This window comes from Hipposideros armiger, unplaced genomic scaffold, assembly GCF_001890085.2.
Source record: "Hipposideros armiger isolate ML-2016 unplaced genomic scaffold, ASM189008v1 scaffold_19, whole genome shotgun sequence".
Taxonomy (NCBI): Eukaryota; Metazoa; Chordata; class Mammalia; order Chiroptera; family Hipposideridae; genus Hipposideros; species Hipposideros armiger.
This window is the reverse complement of record NW_017731369.1, coordinates 2291708-2313436: the sequence shown is the minus strand read 5'-3', so window position 1 is coordinate 2313436 and position 21729 is coordinate 2291708. Positions and strand designations below refer to the sequence as shown.

At 54.8% G+C, this 21729-nt stretch overlaps 1 protein-coding gene across 1 annotated transcript in view; it reads right to left on the bottom strand.

Moving 5' to 3' along the window:
- Window positions 1-21729, bottom strand: part of CMIP (c-Maf inducing protein) — a 238680-nt gene that overhangs the window by 1625 nt on the left and 215326 nt on the right. Inside the window, exons 11-21 of the mRNA XM_019634902.1 lie at window positions 16318-16383; window positions 15040-15066; window positions 14693-14741; window positions 11996-12103; window positions 9384-9500; window positions 7709-7849; window positions 6885-6932; window positions 5644-5790; window positions 4696-4801; window positions 3081-3151; window positions 1-321 (exon numbers count right to left, since the gene is read on the bottom strand). The exon at window positions 1-321 is cut by the window's left edge and continues 1625 nt beyond it. Coding sequence (XP_019490447.1) covers window positions 268-321; window positions 3081-3151; window positions 4696-4801; window positions 5644-5790; window positions 6885-6932; window positions 7709-7849; window positions 9384-9500; window positions 11996-12103; window positions 14693-14741; window positions 15040-15066; window positions 16318-16383 — 934 coding nt within the window. The 3' untranslated portion in view covers window positions 1-267. The remainder of the gene's footprint in view (window positions 322-3080; window positions 3152-4695; window positions 4802-5643; window positions 5791-6884; window positions 6933-7708; window positions 7850-9383; window positions 9501-11995; window positions 12104-14692; window positions 14742-15039; window positions 15067-16317; window positions 16384-21729) is intronic.

The window sequence follows — 21729 nt, the reverse complement described above, 5'->3', positions numbered from 1 at the left end:
GACCCGCTGATGCTCCTCTGGTTGCTACAAAGTCCATTTTAGATCAGGTCAAGGTTCCAATTATGAAGCTAAGAGAATTAGGCGGGGGCTGGGCGTGCTTACGGACCCCCTCCCCACCCCCTCCCCCGGCGCCCTCTGCCCCCAGAAAGACTCCCCCATCTATCTCACAGCCAGGACACTGGGGTGGGACCCCAGAACTGGCTGCTCTACGGCTATTAGTCAAAGTTGTGTGTTGCGGTTGCAAACTCCTTCCTGCCGAGCGGGGCTTCACCAGGCCTCCGTGTAGCGGACATCCACCTCTTTCAGGTTGGGCAGCTTGGCCTGCGGGAGAGCAAGAAGGGACCGGTCTCTTCCAGAATCTGGCTGTGCCCGTCCCACCCTGCTGCTCCCTGGAGCTCGGAGCTGGGTGACTTCAGAGAGAACTCAAAGCAGGTGGGGTGTTCCCGGCCCCAGAGAAAGCAGGCAACGGCGGCTAATGAAGGCAGGCTGCTGGGGATGCCATGTCCCCACCTCAGCGGGGCTCTGGGTCGCCTGCTGGCTGCATGACCTTGGACGACCCCCAACCCCCCACCTCCTGAAGCCTCAGCTTCCTCATCTGTGGGGTGAACCTGTGTCCAGTCCCAGGCTCAACGCTAGGGATCAAACACCAAACGCATGGCGAGCCCAGAGCGCCCTGGCCCACACAGTGTCATGTGCTCTATGGAAGGAAACAGTCTCACTTTCACTATTGCTTCTCTCCTCATCACTCTCAGAAATGGGGCAGGTGACTGAGGTTGGATCACCATAAGCTGCAGGTAGCTGGGGCTCCGCAGACAGTCTCCCCTCTCAGGCCTCAGACCACGTGACCACCCAATTCCACCTGCTGTTCTTCAGAGCAGCTTCCTGCCACCCAGACGCACTGCCTCTCTTCCTTCTTTTATAAGCAGTTGGGCTTTTTTCCTACCATGGACGCACTTGGACAGAGAGGCTGCTGACTGGTCTCGTACCTTTACTTCCCCAATTCTCAGCTTTCCTACGCACTGGCCAGTGCAATCTTTTAATGCATGCACGCACACACACATGCAGACACACACACATGCAGACACACACACACGCACACGTGAGTGCAACATACACGCGCACACACACGTGAGTGCAATGCACGTGCACACACACACACACACACACACACACACACACTTCCTCATTGCTTCTGTCCTGTGTTCGACAACCCTCCATGGCTCCCCCACTGCCCAGGCAGAGGTTACAATCTGAGGCCTGCAGTCACCAGTGCAGCTTTGTATAAAAGATGTAAGTCAACCTTTCACAATTTGGAGGCTGCACAGAAGAAACTAGATTTCCAGGTTATCTTGAAAAACGGGAAGACCTGGCTAGACTGGGCAGCTCACTCGGCAGCCTCCCCAAAGGAGGCAGGCTCCAGTCTGCCCCGAGGCTCCCCAACATGGAGGATGGCTGTCACTGGCCAGTACCATCAAGCTGGCACCACGCATCTCCCGAATGTGTGAAAATAAAACATCGACTGAAGGCGACCTCTTCACAGCGGCTTACTATGGCTCCTTTCCAGCTTGGCCTCGGTAGCAGTTAGACCTTAGGCACTCTGAACTCAGGGATACTGTAACACAGGGCTTCTCCAGCGCACAGAATCCTTGGGGGGTGGGGTTCAAATGCCCATTTGGATCCAGTAGGTCTGGGGACCCTGGATCAGCACTCTTGACAAGGGCCTGAGGTTGACAATGCTGAGGTCTGAACCCTGTGGGTGGGCACCCAGGCTGGCTCTGCCCTGGCCCCTCCTGCACCCGTCACCCCTCTCTTCATGCCCCTCCAGGCCCTGTGGACGGCTCTCTCTTCCGGCCTGTCTGGCAAACTCACTCTCGAGCCCTCCTTTTGTGAAGGCTCTTCTGCCCCAGTGAGTGGAGCTGGCCGTCCCGTCTCTGCTCTGGTCCCTGAGCTCTATCCTGCCCATTAGCTGGGCTTCCTCTTGGCCAGGGGTTAGCCAGCGGCACCTCAGTGTTCACGTCCCCAGCATGGGCCTGGCACACAGTAGGCGCTCTGAAGGCATCTGCAGGCGTGGACAGTGAGCAAGCCCTGGGCTGCACGTTTGGCTGAGCTGGACGTGGGAGCTGACAGCGGAGGCCCTGCTGAGTGAGGGTCTTGGACAAGAGCTGCTGGAGGGTCCCCTTCGGGTGGCCCGCAGCGGGGACAGGTGCCAGCGCACTCGTGGCACCATCTGTGCCTCCTGGCCCAGCCCTGCCTTCCCTGTGTGCTGGCTCTCAGCGGCCCTGACCATTCTTTCGGGGGCAGCTGGTACTAAGCCCAGGATGATGGGGTGACAGGAGGCTGCTAAAGTCTTCGCCCCTCCAACCCCCATAAGAGGTGTGTTTTAACAAACAAAATGTACCCGCCTTCCACCACTCAGATCCTCTTTCTCTCCCCAATTTCATCTTGCCAACCCAACCCAGGCTGCCAGTCTAGTCTCTTAACTGTGTGACTACACAGCCCTGTAAACGTTCTCCCTGCTTCTGTTCCCCCTCAGAAAATCTGATTTCCATGGAATGGCCAGAAGAAGCTTTGAAAAGCATAATTCACTACCCTGTTAGAGCCTCTGAAGCTTTCTGCTGAGCTTGGATGATATCCAGAGTCCTTCTACAACTGACCAGGGCGCATTCAGTCTGTCCATCCCCTCTCTCCCTTTCAAGTCACATTTGCTACAAAGTCCATTCTTGCAGCTCTTTCTGCCCCAGGGCCTTTGTACTTGCTCTTCCTTTTGCCCTGTGCATCCTTGTCTTATCTCTTGGGTCTCAGCCTATGTGTGTGTGACCTTGACTTGGAACAGACCGCCCCTGATCACCCCCTGCCAAACAGGCCTCCCTATTTCCAATCCATCGATTCCCAGCTGGCTTCCTCTTTATTACTCTTTGCAACCTGCCATTCTTTTCTTTGTTGGCTTCTCTGCTGGTGTAATAGCCTTTCCGGGTGGAGAATAAGCTCCCAGAGAACAAAGCGCAGGTATCTAGATGCTGGTGGGAGGAAGGGAGGGAGGGAGGGAGGGAAGGAAAGAAAGGAAGGGAGGAATGAATTACCTTCAGATCTTCGTAGGTGTCAGCCGAGAGCTTGGTGCTGTTCATGTTTAAACTGCAGAGACTCTTCATGGCTGTACAAGGACAGACAGACAGGTACAGTCATTAGGTCAGTGAGGTCCCACAAGGGGCAGCTGCAGGTATGGGACGGTCATGCTGGGGGAGTGACTACAGACGCCAAGGTCCTCGTTTAGGAGATGAGGAAGGGGAGGCACAGCCATGGGGCCACTTGGTACAGAAAGTCGATTTCAGGCATGTTCTGGTCTGAAGCGAGTCCATGTTCTCTCCCTGCCATCTGAGCCTCCATCCCTTCTGGTCCTTCTGTCGTGTTCCTCCACTCCCTGGACCAGATGTCCCCAGAGCTCGAGTGCAACACCCCAGACCAGCCCCAATGGAGCGGGCCTGGCCCTCTCCTGGAGGGAACCCCGGAAGCTGACTCAAGCCCTTGGCTTCTCACAGCAGGCCTCACACTTTGGTTTGCATCAAGAGGTGCTCAGGGAGGCTGTCAAACACGTGACTGTCCTGTCCCACTCACGGAGACCCTGAGCGAGGGTCTGGAGCCAGGCCCAGGAATCTGCATTGTCACCCAGGGCCCCATCCACACTGTGTGACTCCAGTGACAGTGGCTCCAAACCTGACCCTCTCTGCTTTGCATTAACCCTATCCGCTGTCCCCTCCTGCTCCCAAGCCATCCCACATTTGCCAACAACCTTGTAGGCGTCAGGGCCCCTGCCCAGCACACTGCTGCCTTGGCTAACTCACTCCTACTCATCTATCTTTCACACTCAGCTCTCATCACCTCCATGGGGAGCCTTCCTTGATGCCTCCTAGCTGAGGCGTGGCCTCTCAGCTGCACCAATGGGTCTCAAACAGGAAATGCAGATTCTCGGGATCAGGATCACCCAGGGTTTCCATTCAGTAGATGAGGGTCGGGTTCAGGAGTTGTCATTTCCAGATTCGGGTTCAGGAATTGTCATTTCCAGATTCGGGTTCAGGAATGGTCATTTCCAGACTCCCTGAGTGCCGTGTGGCTCCTTCTATTAGGGCAGCGCTTCTCAAACTTGAATGTGCCAAGAATCACTCAGGCATTTTTTAAAATGCAGTTTCTGAGTCGGCAGGTCTGGGGCAGGGCCTGAGGGTTTGCATTTCTCACCAGCTCCCAGGTGATGGCTCAGGTGGTTAGGGGAGCACAGTAGCAATGTCCTGGAGCACTTTCCTTGAACTTGGTCCCTCAGGGGCTATGACAGCATCAGGGGGTCTGGGCTGGGCCTTACTTGTTTTTTTCTTTTTCCTCTAGAATTTAAGTTCCATGAGGGTAGGGCTATTCCCCCCCCCTCACCGTTTTGTTCCTCGTGTCTAGAATGGTGCCTGGCACATAGTAGGTACTCAATAAACACTTGTTCAGAAACTGAATTTTTCCAAGTGCATGGTGCCAAGTTGAAGGAATGAATGAAGGAGGGAAGGAAAAAAGGAAGGAAGGAAGCGAAAAAGAAAGGAAATAAGGAAGAAAAGGAAAAAAGGAAGGAAGACAGGAAGGAAGGAAGGGAGGGAGAGAGGAAGGGAGGAAGGGAGGAAGGGAGGGGGCCCTCGCCCATCCTGGCAGCCCCTTCACACTCACAGCTGAGGGCCAGCAGGCCAGCATCGGTGACAGGCGTCTCGCACAGGTTCAGCACCTGGAGCATGGTGAGGTGTTCCGACAGGAGGCGCAGGCCGGCGTCTCCAAACTGTGGGGCACAGAACCTCTCAGCCCTGGAGACCGACTCTGGCCCCCCAGGGCACCCTGGGAAATGACCCCGAGGCTGAGGCAGTGGTGGAGGAAGCGGGTGGGGACAGAACCTGGCTCCGAGGCCCGCGGCCCTCCCAGCCTCCGGGTCTGAGCTGCCCTCACTCCTCTCCAAAGACTCAAATGCCTCTCCTGACCTGGGTTCCAGTTCAGCTTCTGCCGGGGGCACACGGGTGCCTTTCCTGAGAGTCAGTTTTGCCATCTGTCAAGGAGGGCTCTGAGTGGAAGCTGAGGTGACCTTTCCCCAGGTGGGGCAGTGGGATGGGGTATGGAGGGGAGGGCTGGGCCCGGAAGGCAGGCTGCCGGGAACACCTGGTTTCTGTATAACATGGGCAACGGTGAGGCCCACGCTTCACAGGCGCAGAGCGGGGACCACACGCGCTGATCTAAGCGCTCAACAGCTCCAGTGAGACCTAGCACGCGTAGCGAGGATCGGTGTGCTGTGGTCGTTATTACAACAAAGGGGGCTCAGACCACCCGCAGCTCTGCCTCTCAGCTCTGCCTCCAAGACTTTGCCTGGCACGTCCCTGCCCTGAGCCTCACGAGGTCCTATACCTCCTCTGGCCTCCAGGAAGTGGGTGCTGAGCCTGGGAAGGGGGTGTGGGGATCAAGTGACTGGGCCCAGGGGCTCTGGGCAGACAGGCCAGCCATGGAGGAGGGGGCGTGAAGCAAGGCACGACGGGGCAGGGAGCGGGCGCACGGAGGAGTGCAGGGAGCAGGGAGGAGGGGGGCTGGGGGAGCAGACAGGGGACATGAGCAGGGTGCGAAGTGGGCAGTATGTACCTGAGTGGACCACAGGTTCAGCTGCTTGAGAGAAGGCAGTTTGATGAGGTGCTCAGCGCAGGCACTGGTTACATTGGTGAAGGCCAAACTGAGGTTCTCCAGGTTGCCGAAGGAGCCAGAGCTCAGCAAACGGGCCAAGTCTGCGTCCTGCAAACAGACCGGCAGTTGGGGTCATAGGGCTGCCTGAGGCTGCAGGGAGCTCCCCAAGACCCTGAGCCTTCCCACCTCCTTTCCCTTGCCCCGCAGAGCTGTTGTTGGGGTAGCAAATCCCCAGGAGCTGAGGTGATGGCATGACTTGATGGGCTGGGCCCAGACGGGTGTCAGGGAGGGAGGGGCTGTCCCTGTGGGTGGCAGCTGTTGGGCGGAGGAGAAAGCCGTCAGTGCTGTGACTCACACCCTAGTCACCAACTGGGGTGTTCCGAGGCCACGTCCCTCCTCCAGGCGCATGCGTGCATGTGTGTGTGTCTAAACACACACCTCACTTTCCTAGGCAGCAGCCTGTGCCCATTTCCCACATGGGAACACCGAGGTCCCCCTCAACTCTCAGGACTGTGGAGGTCGATCAATATCTGAGCCCTAGACTATGAGGTTGTTGAAGGTAATATCTGTTGTTCCTTCTATCTTAGTAATAGAATTCTTGAGTTTTAGCTGTACCTGGCTGCCCTGAATTAAGGCTAATTTCTCAGCTAAGTGTGACCATGTGCTAAACCTGGACGATGGTATATAAGTGTATGTGTCAGGTGGAACTTCCATGAAGGTCCTTAAAGGTCCTTCCATGTTCATCTTTGCCTCTTCCTTCTTCCTGCTGGCTGGAATGGAGACAAGATGGCTGGAGCTTGAGCAGCCTTTTTTTGGCCCATGAGATGAAAGCCATGTGCCAAGGATACTGGAGCAGCAGGATACAAGGAATTAAGATCCTTGCAAAATGGGGTGGGAAGAGGCACCAACCTTACAGGGTTGTTAGAGGATAAAATGAACAAACAACACATAAATGCTCAATGTATAGTAACTATTATTAATAATAACTGACAACATTAACATTAATATCAATAATCTTTGTCATGTTTGGTTTCCTGGAACCCCGTTTTTTTCCTAGAGTAGCTGGCCTGTCAAGTACTATGGGGTCCTTGCCCACCTCCCCCATCCCCCTCCACAGACACAGACTGCCATTCCCCAGCAGGGAGAACCAACCCACCTGCTTCCCTCCACCTGGCCCCGGAGAGAGAACAAAACCAACTCACTGTGGACTTGGAGGGCAGTGTTAGCCTGGTGGGCCCGCCTTTCCTTTGCTGCAACAGAAACAGGCTGATTAAGACGCGTTCTTTCCCCTGAGTTTCCTCCCTGCACCCCGCTCCTATTAACACCACTCAGGGTGCCATTTTCATTTGTTGGTGATAGAGGGCAACGTGGTGGTCTTAATCTCAGGGGCAGACCCTGAGACAAGGTTTGAGCACAGGTGGTTTATTCAAGACATGATCCCAAGAATCACCAGCAGGGGAGTGGGGAAGTGAGACGGAAGGCCACTGGTGGAAGGGGGTGTTGTCACTCCAGCTACCACTGCGGGCCTCCGGGAAATGGTGGAGGTGTCATGTCTCAGAGCTATGGGGGCTGGAGTGTTTACCCAGCCTCTCCCATTAGTCACTGGTGGAGGGCTGCCCCAGGAGACCAGGGCCTGTGAATTCCTCACCACTTCCGTCCTGCTGTGCATGAGTGTGGACAGAGAAAGCTCTGTGGCCAAGAGGTGCAGGTGCTGGCGTTTGGAAGTTGAGCCCTATGCACCGAAATGGGAGTGTGGACACAGACAGTGACTGCCATGCATGGCTCTGGGGGTGACACAGGATGCAGTCCCGGTCAGGACCTGAATAAACTGTGACTTCTTCAGGCCACTGACCTGACCTCTCTGTGACTCTCTTTGATGATCTGGAAAGTGGCAGGTACTTATCTTGACCTCTTTGGATCTGGAGGGGGATTCCATGAGCTAGAGGCCCCCACAGGTGCAGCGGCCCCTGGGCTGTGCCGCACGGCACCCCACCGCGCTCTCCGGCCAGCCTGGCCGTGGGCTCACCAGCTCCTTCAGCTCCCGCTGCCGGTCGCACAGCTGCTCGTACATGCGCTTGCCCACGCCGGTGCTCTCCAGGGTTGAGATGATCTGCAGCTGCGTGTCGTTGTTGTCGATGATGTTGTATTCCAGCATCAAGCACAGGATCTGCAGAGAGTGGGAGGCGTGTTACCGGCTGCGACTCCAGGTGGGGCTTCCCCTTGATGGGACAGAGGGCCAAACAGCCCCTCCCGACAGTCCCCCATGCCCTGGAAAGGTGGTCTATAGATAAGCTCAATGCACCACGTGCACCCCAGGGGGGGTTAGTTTGAAAATCTGCAGCCCCGCCTCTGCATTTCTGGCTGTGTGACACTGGGCAAATCACCTACCCCAGCTTCCCATCTATACAATGGGAATGTTCGTGAACGCCCAGCTGAACACACAGCAGGTTCTTGGTAAATGCGTGTAGGAGCCAGGCTCAAAGATGAGACACCTCTTTTTATCCCTGGTTCTTCACCAGGTGCCTGGCACACAGCAGGTGCTCAGACTTGCTGTCTGGACTGAACTGGAGCCTGGGGAAGTGTGCACCACGCCACCTCCGAGAGGGCCTCAGGCAGCTGTACACGCACACTCCTTTCCTTCCTCTCCTGCCGGGGGTCCCTTTTCCTGTGAGTTCTCACTCAGGAGAGCCAGGCCCTCACACCACAGCTCCCCGCTCACCCCTCTTCCCCCAAGCTCCCGCACAAGGCACTCAGGAGAAGCACTTGGGCTAAACTCCAAGCTCCTCACCAGGACTTTCGGGCACCTAGTAGGCTCTTCACACTTGTCTGCCAGCATCCTGAGTCTCTCGCCCCTGGACTCACTATGCTCTGGTGCCCCGGCCTCCCTGTTTTTCCACAAAGCCGCTTCGTGCTGTGGGGCCTTCCCCACAGCCTAGAAGGCTCCCCTCCTGCCTCTCGCTAACTTCTCCTCTTTAAGTCCTTCAAGTCTTTACCACTTACATGGGAAGCCCTGGTGGTCCTGCTCTCTTCTGCTAAGTGAGGTCTAACACCTGTCGCCTTGACTATGGGCCAGGCTTGGGGACTGACCTCTAATGGGCAGAAGTGGCAGAACAGATGCTGCCTAACTTCCGAGGGTAAGTGAGGGAAAGCGAGATGGCTTCTGGCTGGCCTTTGTTTGAACAGTGGCTCTGGGGACTTTGCAGGGAGGTAGAGAAGAGCAGGGAGAGGAGGTAAGAGGGACTGGGGCCGGGTCGTGCTCCTTGGGGATGCTACTACCCCAAGCTGCCGTGTGGAGACGCCTGGGCACCCCCGCTGCTCCGGCCTCTGCTGGTGGAGTGGAGAAGCCTTAGCGATGAGCCAGCCCAGCCCCACCTGACTGTGAACCCAGGAGAGACCCAGAGTGAGAAATGGTCACTCCAAGGCCCATGAGCATAATAAATGAGTGTTATGGTTTGAAGCCCCCATTTGGGGTGGTCTGTGACGCAGCAGTAGACACACAGAACAGAGCCCTTGGATGACACAGATCGTAAGTGCCGTCAATAAACTGTTTGACGAAGGCCTCGTGCTCGCTAAGCTCAAGAGGACTGGGGCTGCACGTGCCTCGTCCAGCTCCTGTCATAGCGCTGGGCCCGGTGCTCAGTCTCCGAGGATGAGGGGCTGGTTGAGCCAGCAGCCTTGCGGGCCTCGGGCCCACTCCTTACCTCCACCATGGTCTGGTTGCCCCTCAGCGCCAGGAGCATGCAGGGTCCCAGCTTGTTTTCCGCCAAGGAGAGCAGAAATTTTTTGGTCTTGTAACAGGAGCCCATGAGGATGTGCACCTGGGAGGAGAGACGGGCCAGGTGAAGGGCAGTGACCGCTGTGAGGCTGTGGCCTGTGGTGCCTGCGTCCCGTGTGCGGCAGGTTTGCAAAACCAGGAGACGCAGGTCAGACCCACCCCGTGCCCTATCTGGACACTGAGATCTGACATGACCACCAGCGCCCGGGATATTCAGAAGGCCCCTCCCTGACACATGCTCCCATGGGGATGAACGGCGAGGATATCGTGCTAAGTATGCCGGTCCCAAAAGGACAAATCCTGTAGGATTCCTCTCATGGGAGGGGCCTTTGGCAGTCAGATTCAGAGACAGCAAGTAGAATGGCGGGTGCCAGGGCTGGGCTGGAGATGGGGGGCTAAGTGTTTAGTGGGTGCAGTTTTAGTTTGGGAAGATGAAAAAGTTCCGTAGACGGACAGTGGTGATGGCTGCGGAACAATGTGAACGTACTTAACGCCACTGTGCACTTGAAAATGGTTACGATGGTACATTTATGTATGTACATATTACCGCACTCCCCAACCCCCACACACAGAAGCCCCCTCCCCACAATGACTCTGCTGACATCCGACCCTCCGGTTTCTCAGCCCTGTTGAACCTGGTAGAAACTTCCGGGCAGCGCTTGCTTGGGGTGTACAGGCCCAGTCTCACGTGGGACGGTACAGAGCCCTGCCCTTCCCACAGCCCTCTGTGAGCTCCTAAGCTATTCTGAGTGATCACCTGCCCCAGAAATACAAGAACTGGCAAATTCTGCTCCGTCTTGCATTAGATGTGGGGCAACCATTAAGAAAACGGTGCTGCTTTCTGGTGTACCTGGAGATGGGCCCCAAGGGCAGGCAGGGGTCAGCAACCAACAGGGCTGGGGGCTCCAACACCTTGTTTGCTCTCCCCCTGACTTCACACAATAGCAAATGCCCTCCCATCGTGGAAATGGCAGCTTGATCAAGGGAACCCCTTCCTTGCCATGCATCTCCATGGAAACGATGAGTCGCTGTCCCAGGGGCTACTTGCTTCCTTCCTTCCCATGTATATTTTTTTCTGCTCCATCATTAACAACTCTGGCACACAAATGCAATCTCTTAGGCTAGGAAGCTGCCAGCTCCCTGAAGTCTCTCTCACATTAAGGGGTGGGGGGGACCACTGGACGTTGCCATGGCAAAGCTGTGACGTCAGAGGAGCCCCGGGAGAGGTGGTGCAGGCAGGGCTGGGACTTCCAGGATGCACAGGGCATTCAAAAGGAACTCATCAGGCAGCAGGCAAGGAACAGAGAGCAAGTGCGTAAGAAAAAGGACCTAAAAATAAGTTCCTTTCAAGAAAGGTTCCAGAGGCAGCACCTGGATGTGTCGTCACAGCAGAAACATCACCACTAAGTTCACTGCAGAGAGCTGTGAGACGCTCGCATGCTGAATGGCTGCCCAGCAGAGATGAGAACCACCACAGCCATCACTTCCGAGCACTGACTGTATGCTTGGCCCTGGCGGGGCACCTTGCATCTATTAGTGCAGTAATTACCATGGTCACCCCGAGAAGCCAATACTACACTCCCCGTTTTACAGACGAGGAAGCTGAGGCACAGAGGCAGGCTCCCGGCCCGAGATCATCAAGCTAGCACGTAGCAGGGCTGTCACCTGAACCAGGCATGGCTGACACGTGCTCAGGCTCAGGACTGCGGACACACGTTGGTTTTGTCAACAGGCCGGAGAGCCCAGGTTACCAGCCACCTGGAGGGAGCATCTATCCTGGGGGAGGGAAGTCGGTGCTCCTTTCAGGAGACGGACACTCTGCCACTGGAAGGAGGGGCCAGCTCTGGACATCTTGGGCCTGGGTCCAGGGAGAGGCTGGGAGGCTGAAGGCCTGTGTGACCTCAGCGAAGCCACTGTACCTCTCCAGACCTGGTTCAACACGGGTGTAGTTAAGGGATAGGGTTGCTGGGGGAGTAAGAGATAGTGCATGGGAGGTGTTAGACACAGGTGCCCAGCACAAAAAAAAAGTGCCGGAAGTCACCATGGGTGCGCAGCTCTTCGTTTGGTGACCACACATCTCTCATCTCCAAAGTGGGACGAACATCCTGACCTTGGGTTCTCACTGCAAGGATGAGATGAGCTGGTGGACCTGCAGTGCCTCCTAGGATCCCCGTATACATTAAGGACTCATACCCTTGGAGACTTAGCATTGCCACTATGATTAACAGTGTGAGCTTGGGCAGTCAATACCTTGGTCTTCAGCGTCCTTGTCTATACAGTGGGGTAACAGTGTCACCTCCTCACACTGCTGAGACGGAGTGACAGCAGAATCCCAAGCCCCTGACTAGGTGCCTGTTCAGGTAAGAAGCGAGAATGTGACACTATGATTGTCCTCATTGCCATCGTCACCATCATCATCATTTTGGCCTGGAAATTCCTTGGCTGGCCACAGAGGTTAGGGGGAGGTCTTTCACTGTGAGGAGACGCGACCCCAGTGCCCGCCTGCTGCTCTAGTCCAGGGGGCCCTGCTCCACGTACCATGCTGGCGAACAGCTCCCCGTCATCATCGCAGGCCACCCCTCCAGGGCTGTAGAGCTGAAACCAGCCGTCCTTGCCAGCCCGCACGCTCAGCAGGCACGAGTGGACCTGCACGGAGCAAAAGGTACGTCCGTCAGTGTCTCGCAGACCCAGCCATAATGTAGTGACCGATAATCTACACACACTTATGTGAAAGGTTCAGGCAAGTCCCGCAGTGAAGAAACGTGTTGAACTTTCTTTAGTCCAGTGACCTCCCCGCCACCTCCAGTCTTCACTCAATTCCAAGGAGGGCCTTTTGGGGAAAACTACGGTATCCATAAACTGGGGGACTCATGCCATCAGCTCTGTGGGACGGAGGGCCAGGCCCAGCTTGGTTAGTTACCCTCAATAAATGAAGCAAATCTGTGGCCAAATCAAGGGAGAGAGAAACTGAAGCCACTGCTCAGACAGCCCCCCTTTCTCTTGGGTTTTTTGGGGGTGTGTGGGGCATTTCTTTTTTCTGTTTTCTGTCTAGTCTCTGTCCCTCTCTCTCTCTCTATTAACTCCTCTCTCTCTAAACTCTTTGCCCTCTTTTCTCTCTGAACCTCTGCCCCCCCCCCACTCCTTGGGTTTCTGCCCCTCCCATTACTGACCCTCATTCATGGGGTGCCTGCCTTCTTCCCTCCCAGAGTTTCCTACTTCACCCTCGTGGCACGGTGCCCCTCGCTGGATCTCTGTCCTGCTCATCTCTCTCTCGTTGAGACCGCCACCCCCTCGGTAGGTCCCGTCTGCACCTCCTTCTGAGTCTCCATCCAGGGTGAGGGGCAATTTCAGTGCCCAAAGCACAGCTCTCTCTGTGGCTCTCAAGTCCCTTCCCAGTGTGGTTGGACATGGGCGTGCACGTGTGCAAACACGTGTGTGTGCGCCCGCATGTTTGGGAGGAATTCCACACCCACCCCAGCCACTGCTTTAATTGCAGAGAGAGAGAGAGAGAGAGAGAGAGAGAGAGAGAGAGAGAGAGAGAGAGAGAGAGGCCTTTGTTTCCTCCTCTCCTGCCCGTCGCAGAAGAAACCTCAGGGAAGTGCCCCATCATTTCCTTCAGGAATGGAGGACAAGAGCTGCCAACAGCCCACTTACTCACAGATAGTCAACTGATCACAACCCACACAAGTAAACAGAAAACACAGGCAGTGGACCTTTGATTTTTCTGAGTTGGAAGAGTATCAAATGTTAACTTATCGACTTCAAAGGAATAAGGAATCAAGAGCCTGGAACCCTATTCATCAAACATAGCAAAGAACTTACAAGAGAACAACTCTGGCCAACAGGAGAGGGGGGCGAGGGGCCTGCTGGGGCAGGGGCTCCGCTCTCACCAGCGCCCTGGGCCTCCGGATGTTACCCCCGCTTGGAAATTCCCCCCCAGCACTTGGCTCTGCCTCTCTGCTCTGGGAAGCAGCTGGTACCACTTTTATTCTTCAAACTTCAAAGTTTGTGTGTGAAATAAAGGCTCACTTTCCAGGAGAGTTCTGAGAATCCTAAGAACAGTGGAGACCATGACTGGTACCAGCCGGTTAAAAGCTCCCTAGATCTACTGGTTCTGCTTTTTCCCACTGTGCCTGAGATCACTTTTGGAATCTGGGTTTAGAATCATGGTGTTTTAGAACTCGATTATTCTAGATCCTTCTAGAACTAGGTTTCACAGTGTGGCCTGAAGGGAATATAGTCTGGCTCCTTTGAGAATAACTCGCTCCCTCCTCTACCCATCCTTATCCTATCACTCCACAGGGGGTACGTGTCCTGGGTGGTGCTCCCCTGGCTCCCCGGAGCCAGACCCCTTCACATCCTGGAATCCACATGCACAGTGAAGGGCAGGGCCAGCCCATCAGGGCAGGGCAAGCAGCCTTCTTTCTCTGCAGCCCTGCCTGGCCCAGTGTTCATGCTGCAGAGCTGATTACTGCACAGGCTCTGGAGCCAGACTCTCTAGGTTCAAATCCTGCCTCAGCCATGTACCAGTTGTGTGACGTTGGGGATGAAGTTAAACAAGTTTTTTTCTACTCCACGAGGACGATAATTCTGCGGTAAAATGGGTTCTATAATAGAACCTACGTATAGAGTTGTGAGGATTAAATGAGAAAAGCACGTGCATGACACAGGGTGAGCACCTAATCAAGTTGTCGTTACACTGATGCAATGGAAGGAGAATGGCTGTGGTGGGTTCTCAGCCCCCTCTGCGTCACTGCTCATACACACAGGCTCCAGGTGGAAGGCTGCGCTCCCCCTGAACCCCTGAAGCCCAGCTGTTTGAGGGACAGAATGGCTACTCAGGGAGGCCCTCGGCCACCATGCCCAGGAAATGAAACCCGGCTCAGATTTCTTCCCTCCGATTCTCACAACAGCAGGACCACAGAGGAGCCGATGCCGTTTCAGAGCTGGTTGTGAACCCCCGTGCCAGCCCGCCCCAAATCAAGGCATGCGACCCAAGGAGAAACCGCCAGCCATTGGGAAACCATTATGGTTAGCCTGCGTTTACTGTAAAACAGTGACATCATGGGCCGGGCTGAAACACTCGGGCAAGGGCTGTGTTTATGCACAAGGCAAGGAGCCTTTGAATGCCCATGGGGGACAAGGAGCTCTGATGGAGCCACAGGCTTGGAGAGGCCCACAGGCGTCCTTCTGTAGCCCTGACAGTGGGCTCACGAGGAGAAAGAGAGGCCTCACCTCTTGTCTCGGGTCTTCAGCGAACCTCTGAATCACGTACTTCAGTTCCCTGAAAGAGAGCGGGTGGGAGCAGTGATTCCCAGGGTCCTGGCTCAGGTGGACCAGAACGGGGGACTGAGAGGAGGGCAGAAAGGGGCGGGGAGCCCAGTGAGCTGGCGGGATGAACAAACGCCCAGGCGGGCCTGGGTGTGTGCTGCAGGAGAACTTCCCAGAGGAGCCATCGCTGCCTCCCAGAATGCACGTGGCAGGAGAATGGGCCGGAAGGAGGGCTGGCCACTGGGGATGACCTCAGGACGGAGGACATTCATACCAGGAGAAGGTAATGAGGGCGTTGCCCAAATACTCACTTGGTGAACTTCTCGTGTGCGAGAGCTCTGTAACAAAAACAAAGGGAGAAGTGCAGTTAGCAGAGCATTTTGCAAACGGCACAAGGGTCCAGAGATCCTCCTCTGAGGACGGCTAGGTGTTATGTCTGCCTCAAAGAATGAAGAGGGAATTGAGAATGAAACCCCAACATTCTGTCCCTGCTTGAAGCTGCAAAACAAAGGCCTCCTTTGATGAGTGAACAGACTGAGCCCCATGCCCCCAAAACCATCCCTGTAAACAGGAGTGCGCTAACCAGGGTGCATGTGAGTGTGTGTGTCTGTCTGCATGTGGGCACCAGGGGCCCAGGTGTGTTTGTTAATTGTTCCACAATCAAGGTGCGGTCACACTAATTAAAGCCATACATCAGGGTGGTGATCAGGGACGATTCTCCTAGTGAATTGCATCATGGGCCCACTGTCAAGTGTGTCCCCAGGGCTGTGGGGACAGTGGCTGCAGCCAATGACGCCACTGCTCTTAGAGACGGTAGAGGCTCTCAGGAGTCAGATTTCTCCGGTCTCAACTCCCGGGGGCCCCAGGGACCGGCCAAGTCAGCAAATGGGGCAATTACTGAGTGTAATGTCCCCCTCGGAGAGCCACATTTCATAAACACAGGCTCGTTAATCGGCTCCTGAGAGAGCCCCAGCTGCCTCCTGAGGCCTGGCTTTCTCACATCTATCAAAACAGAGACCTGGAGGTATTTCAGGGCCTGGTTCTTTAGACAAATCTTCTCCTCGGTCATTATTTATCCATCAGGCAGTTTTCTCCCTATTTTCCTGTGATAAATTCAATATCGGGATAAGGGCTGGCAAGAGAGAGACAGAGGGTCCATTTCTGGCCAACTCACTGTGGAGCATGACCTAATAATCATAATGCACATAACAGGAGAGCTTCCAGCATATCGCTGTATGACATATAAAGCAATTCCACACGCATCATCTTTTGGTTTTTACCATGGACTCAGAGAGAGTCGGGCAGGTACTCCTATTCCCATCTGAAGCATAACAGAAATCTCTAACTTTACTGCGCAAATGCACATGGGGGTGGTGGCTCTGTTTGCATTCTCAGCTCATTTTTTGAGGTGTGGGGGGGTATGCCTTCCCCAGGGTCCCATAGCTGAGAACCCAAATCTCCATCTCCCACTTCTGTCCATGATGTTCCCAGGGTGACTTGCTCCATCCTGTGACACGACTGGTCCCCCAGGTAAGGCCTCAGTGGACAACTGAGGCTTTTCTCATGTCAGAGACATGTGCGGGACTTACTCTTTGGGGAATGGAATGGGTTGAAGCAAGCTGGCCAGAGACGGTCTCCAGTCATCATAGTCCGACCTAAAACGAGAAGGGGTGCTGGTCAGGTTTAGTCTGGACAAGGAAAGGTTTACAGCATGCTGTCACTGATGGGAAGTGGTGGAGCAACACTCTGGTAGAGAGATGCGTGTGGCACCAACTCTGCTCCAACCACCTCAGCTTCCAAGGAGCTGGGAGGACAAGCAGCTGGCGTTTGTAGCATGGCTGGGAGGCCAAACAGACAGAAGAGCCTGTCCAGAGGCATCCTTATGGCAGCAGAAGGGGCCGGCCATCCAGCTCCCAGGAACTTCATCCGTCCTGGCCGCTGAACCCAGGCTATCGAATCAATGTTCCTTCCGTCTTTTGAACCTTGGTGGGGAGGGAGGTTTATGGGCTGAAATGCTCCTACCTCAAATTCATATGATAACGTCCTAACCCCCAGCCGCTCAGAATGTGACTGTATTTGGAGATGGGGCCTTTAAAGAGGTGACTGAGGTAAATGAGGTCATCAGAGTGGCCCTATCCAATGTGACCGCTGTCCTTATAAGAGGAGATTAGAACACAGACACACAGAGGGAAGACCATGTGAGGACAGGGAGAACACGGCCGTCGGCAAGCCAAGGAGAGAGGCCTCAGAAGAAACCAGCCCTGCCTGCACCTCAATTTCAGAGTTCCAGCTTCCAGAACTGTGAGAAAATAAGTTTCTATTGTTTAAGCCGCCCTGTCTGTAATATTGTTATGGAAGTCCGAGCTGACTAATACAGGGGCTTAGGTTGGGAATGCAAAGCCATTCTCATCTTTGATTGGCCAGAACTGAGGGGCAAATGTATAGACTGATTTACAAAAAATAAAAATTATAGGCCGTTTATTTGTAGTTTGGGTCAACCCTCCTGATTTATCAGATCCTTCTAGTCTTGTGTCCAGATAACATTTTTTTTTCCTTACAGTCACTGCTAACGGCAGTAATAACACCAATGGTGGTAATTAATAATAATAACAACAATAATGAAAAAACAGCAGATACGATTTGTCAGCACGTTGTGCATGCACTGCATCTGTTCATTTACTTTCACAATAAGGATTATAATTATCAATTATTTTATGTTTATATAATTAATGTACTATTACTATACAGTATGGTGATGATGACTAGCCTCACGTAACAGATGAGGAAACCGAGGCTCAGAGAAGCTAATTGCTCGAGCTGCTCACACAGCAGTGGCTGATGAGAAATCGAATCCGGGCTTGTCTGACGCCAGACCCTTGCCTCTGGCTCACCTGACTGCAGCCGAGGTCGCAGGTGAGACCAGGCACAGGAGGGTCACATCCCACAGATGCGGAAACAGCAGCAACGTGAGCATGAAGGATAACGACAGCTGCAACGTGCTAAGCACCGTGTGTCAGAACCGGCTCGCTCATGGAGTCGGCCCGATGAATGACACCAGTCCACATTATAGGAGAGGAGTGTTAGGTAACTGGCCGAGCTGACAGCAGAGCTGTGCCCCCAGGAGGTCGCCATAAGGGAAGCAATAGCTTCTGGAGGCGGCTGTGGAGTCAGCAGGGCTGCTTCCCACCTCCCACCAGCACAGCTTCCTCTGCCAACTGCCCTCTGAGAAGCCAGGAGGGTCAAGAGAAGCGGAAAGAACGTATGGGGCATGGCAGCAACTCAGCCTGAGGGCAGACCGCCCTTCACCAGGCACGGGGGCTTTCACACAGGTCCCAGCTAATACTCACACACCTGATTCTTGGTCCTCTGGCCCCAGGACTCCTTTATGTTTAGAATTCAGAGCTCCTCAACCTGTTTTTTAAAACTCATCTGATGTCCCCTGCCCCAAGGAGCTTTCTCGACATTTTTTCCTAATTGTTCTCCCAATACACTGCATGGTTTATGTGCTGTATGTCTATCTATGCTTTATACCAAAAAACAGTATGATCTTCTCACTCCCAGAACCAGTATTTGTCCCCACCAACAATGCACTGTTTAGATAGATAACCCCTGGGTAAGAGCTTTCCCACCCCACCTTCCTCCACATACATAGTGATAAAAGTGACAGCCGTCAGAATCCAGCTCCCACCCTGGAGGGTTCTGAGGAGAGACTCAAACACTGAACATGTAGAACAGAGTTCCCAGAAAAGCCTGGTGGGCTGAGCTAAGTTCTACAGCACTACTGGCTGAGGTTTAGTAAGCATTTACTAGGCTGTGCACTGGGCACAAACTTGCTTACGTAATCCTTAGGACAGGCACTCAGGGATGAGAGAGAATCACACCTGCTTTACAGGTGAGAGGGTGAGGCCCCAAGAACCTCAGCGGCCCATCTGAGTTCAGGCAGCTAGGAGATGCAGAGCAAGGATTCACAGCCAGGTCCGTGGACCCAGTGCCCAAGGATGGGCACGTGCCCTGCTGCACACGGGCGGTTGAGGCAGGGCGCCCTCCGGCCTAGCCTGGAGCTCAGCCTCCTATTGGCTCCATTATGGCAGCTCACATAGGACCGAGCAAGGGGATATGGACGCGGAGGAAGAGGAAGAGGCGGGCAGACTTCCTTCCTCACCTAGGCCCAGCCCAGCTCCAGGTCTGCGGATGGCTCCTGGCCCTGCTCCAAAAGTCCAGTCTGACGAGTTTGGGTGGGGGGAAGTGGGTGTGTTGAGCAGAGGTTTAGAGGCTAGGCGCTTGGGGGTTAGCCAGGCCCAGTGGACCAGGCGAGGGTCAGCAGAGCACCTGCCCTGAGCATCTGGCGAGCAGCACCAGCCTCGGTTGGCATGCCAGGCTGGCCTGGGATGGGAGGGAGAGCAGCGGGCCAGTCTATGAGAGGCCTGACCACCACCCTCAGGAGGGAGAAAAGACAGCCGGGCCTTCTCTAGGCTCAGCGAGTCATGGGAGAGCAGGTGAGGCCTTCAGCATCCTGAGGACCTCCAATGAGCTTCAGGTTTCAAGCACCAAACATTTAAGCTTCACATTAAGGGGATCAGGCTGGTTCTGAAACCTCCATTTACAGATGGGAAATGGAGGCCCAGAGAGGTCAGGTCACTTGCCATAGATCACAGAGCTAATGAGGGGAGAAACTGGACTTGACCGAGGCTCTGCAAGTACACAAATTGTTTAGCATCCAGATGGCAGAGGATCCCTTTCTCTTCCTGGGGTGTGGCTGTGTCACACCAGGGACCAGCTAGGCAGGTGAGAGGGTGGACATGGGAAATGGGGGAGGCAGTTCTGGGGACTTGGGTCGGCCGCCTTGTCTGGAAGAGACACAACACACACTCAGTGGAATTGTGGACACGCTGCTTCCTCCCAGCACACCATTTTCTTCTTGATTCATGGAATCTTTGGTACAGCCCTGTGGAGCAGTAGCTGATGCAATAGCCTGAGGCAGGTGGGCTGTGCGAGCCTCTGAGAAGCCAGAAGTTCCCAGCACACTGGCCGAGGCCAGGCAGGCCTCACCCTGAAGGCTGCGTGCATACAGAGCCCAACCTGAACCCCGGCTCTCTCGGGGTCACACCCCAGGGAACACAATGTAGTGTCATGACGTCCTCAAAGGGGATCCTGGAAGTTTGGGGAGTGGGGGTGAGCTGAGGCCTGGGAGACCAGTGGGAAATCCACTGACGTTTTTAGAAGACTGTGAGTGAGGTGCCTAACGCAGCCCTCAATGCTCAAAAAGGCCTGGGTGCAAGACGGGTGTTGGGGACACATTTCGCCCTGCTTTGCTCCTGCCATGCACACACATTTAGAAATATCTGCTCTCTCAGAAGGCAAACCAGCTGGCCCCAGGATTAAAATCCAAGGCGAGAAACGAGTGGCTGCCATCTCTGAGGCTGGGGACCTAGGCAAGTCCTCCCTCTCTCTACCTGCCCCATCATCCCATCAGGGACCTCCCAGGGCTGCAGCGCAATTCCACCTGGCCTCAAATGCTCCAGAGAACTTCCAGTTTCTATAGTGACCTCATACCCCAGGAATTTGCATGTCAAAATTTCCAAAGAAGTCAATCTATCTACTTAAATACATACAGACACATACACAACACACACACACACACACACACACACACACACACACACACACACATGATTTTTGCTGCTCTGCAGGTATCATCTAAAACCCTTGCCAGAAGTCCATGCACGAAGATGCTAACGATGGAGATGAGAGTACCTGTCCTTGCCACAAGACCACTGGGTGCCAGGTGCTGTGAAGAACGCAGGTATTGTGGCACACAGATTCATTTAATATCAAGGCAGCCCTGAGAACCAGAACGCATCGAGAGGGAGCATTATCCTTATTCCACAGCTAGGAAACCAAGGCTCAGAGAGGTGGGGGTAATTGTCTAAAATTGTACAATCAGTTAAATGCTGGGGGGAATTTGGACCCCAATCTGGCCGACTCCCAAGCCTGTGTGTTCAACCGAGGAGGTGGTCCTTCCGCACACTCCCCTCCAGGCGCCCAGCTCCTGACCCCGGGTCCCACTGGGGAGACAGGGGCCAGTGGAGGGAGACCTGACGTTGAGGAGTGACCGGCAGCGGTAGTGCCTGCGGTCCGGGGCAAGAACACAGAACGCTGACTGGGGCCCAGTCCACCCCCCACCCTAGCGCCCCGTCAGACTCCCCAGCAATGCTCACCAACGTTGCCCTGTCTCACCATCACTTCCTGCCTCACTCTCCATCTCTCAGCACGTTGGAGGCTATTTCAGCTATTCCTCGTCTGACGGGGTTTCCAGCCCCCCAACCAATCCCCCCGTTCCCTGCACCGAGCTCCTGGTGTTTCTCTGAGTGGAGCTGCAGCGTCTGGCTGCGGTGGTTCTTCACTGAGTAGGACTGTCCAGAGTGACATGTGACATTTCCGGGGTCTCCTCCCGGGGCTTCCCAGTCACTGGGATAGCCACATGTCCCTCTGCCTCTTCCCTAAAGGCCTCCAAGGGCAGGGGCACCTTCCAGCTGATCTCCAGCCCACCTTTTCAAATCCAGGTGTTTGCAAAAATAACATGTCGCCAGGCTGGACCTGATCGGAAAGCAGTAGCTGTGCCCACCTCCCTCATGAGGGCTGCTCTTTTCTCTTCCTGGACAGAAGAGTGCCCCCTGGCCTGTGGTCTCACATGTGCCAGCGGCATTCCATACCCTATCCCACCGGGCAGGTGATGTCACTGCTTCTAGCAGCTGGTGCTACTCAGGCTCAGAGGGACTGAGAGCAGGGATGGCGGTTCGGACCCCTGGCGTTTAGTTTAGCATAGAGCCTGGTGTAGCCTAGTGCACAGTAAACGTTTGATAAAGGAATACGTACATAGATGGATTAAAAAAGGGCATGAAATTGGGCCGGCCGAGTGGTGCGATGGTTAAGAACTGGCTTGGGATGCCAGAGGGCCCCGGTTCGGATCCCACATGTGAGGGCCAGTGACACTGCCCTCT